Source organism: Bidens hawaiensis, unplaced genomic scaffold (genome assembly GCF_021521415.1).
Source record: "Bidens hawaiensis isolate Kalapana, Puna unplaced genomic scaffold, B.hawaiensis_p1.1 tig00001692_1, whole genome shotgun sequence".
In the NCBI taxonomy this organism is placed as follows: domain Eukaryota; kingdom Viridiplantae; phylum Streptophyta; class Magnoliopsida; order Asterales; family Asteraceae; genus Bidens; species Bidens hawaiensis.
In genome coordinates this window covers 1,310,327-1,313,050 of record NW_027491096.1, presented here as the reverse complement: position 1 = coordinate 1,313,050, position 2,724 = coordinate 1,310,327, and the positions used below count along the sequence as shown (strand labels likewise).

The window sequence follows — 2,724 nt, the reverse complement described above, 5'->3', positions numbered from 1 at the left end:
TTATGATACCGACAAGAGAGTCCCCCTCCTCACTTCTTTTCATGACTCTTCAAATGGCAGTTTCGTAATTACACCCAACTCCAGACCCATTTATTGTCCCTCCACGAGCGGGAATCACGATATTAATTTCACTTGTTGCCCGTTAGTTTTCAAATTTCAAACGCTACAAGACAAATACATTTGATTTCACATAATAATAATTATAACATATTCTCTCTTTGTTTTTGTTTTCTCCTCATAACAAAATATATTTCTTTCAATGGGTGCTTCAGGAAAATGGATGAAAGCTCTAATTTTGAAGAAATCCGATAAGACCGATCAGGTATTGTCCGAGTCAAGTAAAATTTGATTTTGTAATTGTAATAATGTGATGGTTCTGATTTGGGTTTGTTTTGGTTTAGGAAAAATCGGGGAAGAGCGGGTCGAAATGGAAGTTATGGAGGAGTTCATCGGGCGAGATCGGGTCGGGTTGGAAGGGGTTTAGAGGGAATTACAGGGGAGCCGGATCGGATGGGTCGGATTCCTCTTCGGTTGTCGGGTCTGATGTGTTTTCTGCTGCGGTTGCTACGGTTGTTCGGGCTCAACCCAAGGATTTCAAAGCTGTTAGACAAGAGTGGGCCGCCATTCGGATCCAAACCGCCTTTCGTGGGTTTTTGGTAATTGCTCTTGCTTTATTTTTTATCACGTGTTCATGTGATTAAGAGTGTAATCGAGCCACTTATGATCGGCTTGTTAAAAGCTTGAATTGATCTGAACATAAACAACTTCTAGACTAAAAATAAGACCTGGCCGAACTTCATTTATGTGACGAACTCGAGCCAAAAACGAGCTTGAGCCAAATTATTGGCTTGTTAAAAGCTTGAATTCGCCCAAACATAAAAGGCCTCGAGCTAAAAACAAGCTTGAGCCTGAGCTTTGGCTCGTGAGCTTATAATTTTCATAAATTTTATTTAATGAAAAAGCATATTGTGTTACATATAAAAGTTATAGTTAGGATTAGGATTAGGATATATATACAAAAAGTAATTACAAATGTATGTAAGTTAATTAATATTAATAATAAACATTCGCTCGAGCCTGGTAGAGCTCAGGCTTGATTTGACTTGTTTATTCCCATCAAGTACGCATAACTGATACAATTTGTGTATGATATGATTTGATTTCGACACAGGCGAGACGCGCATTAAGAGCTTTGAAAGGAGTGGTACGGATTCAAGCTTTGGTTAGAGGGCGTCAGGTCAGGAAACAAGCGGCTGTGACCCTGCGGTGCATGCAGGCGCTGGTTCGAGTCCAAGCCCGGGTCAGGGCTCGTCGGGTTCGCATGTCCATTGAAGGTCAGGCGGTTCAAAACATGCTCAATGAACTGCGCACACAAGCCGAGCTCTTGAAAGAAGCTGAGGTATGAATAATCAATGGTTAAACCTATATTATGTAGAAATGTGCCATAAAATGTTATAATATTGAGCTTCAAATTAAAAAAAAAATGTAGGAAGGATGGTGTGATCATAGAGGAACATTGCAAGAGGTTAAAGCCAAGATTCAAATGCGGCAAGAAGGCGCCTTTAAACGTGAACGAGCACTCGCGTATGATCTTGCTCAGAAGGTATATAAATATGATTTTGGATGTTTTATGTACTAAACCTTACCATTAAATGAAATTATAATGGCTTCACTTCTGTGAACATGTAGCAAAAAAAGTCAAACCCTGGATTTGACTCAAAAACAAGCGGGATGTTAACATCGGTCAAGAGCCAACAGTTTGACACAAACAATTCGGGTTGGAGTTGGTTAGAGCGGTGGATGTCGGCTAAGCCATGGGAGAATCGCTTAATGGAAACCGGCCCGTTGGAAACCACTCCACCCCCATCCAAGATTTACGCAGAAAGCCAAGAACTTAGCAAGAAGTCAACAGAACCGGAGTCTGTCAAAGTCAAACGAAACAACATGACCACTAGAATATCCGCAAAACCCCCTCAAATTGCTGGTCAACGCACTCGGTCAACATCTAGCCCAAGTTCCGAGCTTGTTAACGACGAGAGCTCGGGTTCATCATCGTTGTGCACATCCACCGCAACTCCACTTTCCATTGACCAAGCTTGTCAAAGAGTCAACAATAACAGTAGCAGCAACAATAACTATAAACCAAGTTATATGTGTTTGACCAAGTCAACAAAGGCGAAGCAGAGGAACCCGTCTCCAAGAATTTATAGGCAGTCAATGGATGACTTTCAGTTTCTTAAAAACTCGGGGGTTTTGTGCAGCGTTGACTCCAATGGAAGCCACAGTTCGGACCCATCTTCGATTTGTTTGTCGGTGGCTAGACCTCCAATGGAGAAAAGTTCAATGAATTTGAGGAACAGGAGGTGTTATGCTTGAGTTTGTTGGTATGTTCAACAGCTTGTTGTACTTTTTGATTATTATTATGCTTGTGCAAAGTAGTAGTAGTGTAAGGCGTGTAATTGAAGTTGTGTGATGTTTTTGTTTAAATAATTTTTTTTATGAATTGTTGTTACATGTTGTGATCTAAGTTTAGTGTTTCTTTTATTCAGACTATGGTGTTTAAAACCACCCTTTGAAAACCGAACTAAATCGTAAAGGATGTAACATCATCATCATCATCATCGTACTCAGTATATCCCACCAATAGCAAAGCTATGGTAGGGTCTGAGGAGGGTAAGATGTAGACAGCCTTACCTCTACCCCATGGGGATAGAGAGGCTGCTT

General features: G+C 40.8%; 1 protein-coding gene across 1 annotated transcript; it reads left to right on the top strand.

Moving 5' to 3' along the window:
- Window positions 1-259: 259 nt before the first annotated feature.
- On the top strand, window positions 260-2,418 carry LOC143594062 (protein IQ-DOMAIN 6-like). Its single transcript, XM_077073474.1, has 5 exons — window positions 260-322; window positions 402-656; window positions 1,172-1,399; window positions 1,490-1,603; window positions 1,690-2,418. Exons 1-5 carry the CDS (start codon window positions 260-262, stop codon window positions 2,374-2,376), a joined length of 1,347 nt encoding a protein of 448 aa, XP_076929589.1. The 3' UTR covers window positions 2,377-2,418.
- The last annotated feature ends 306 nt before the right edge of the window (window positions 2,419-2,724 follow it).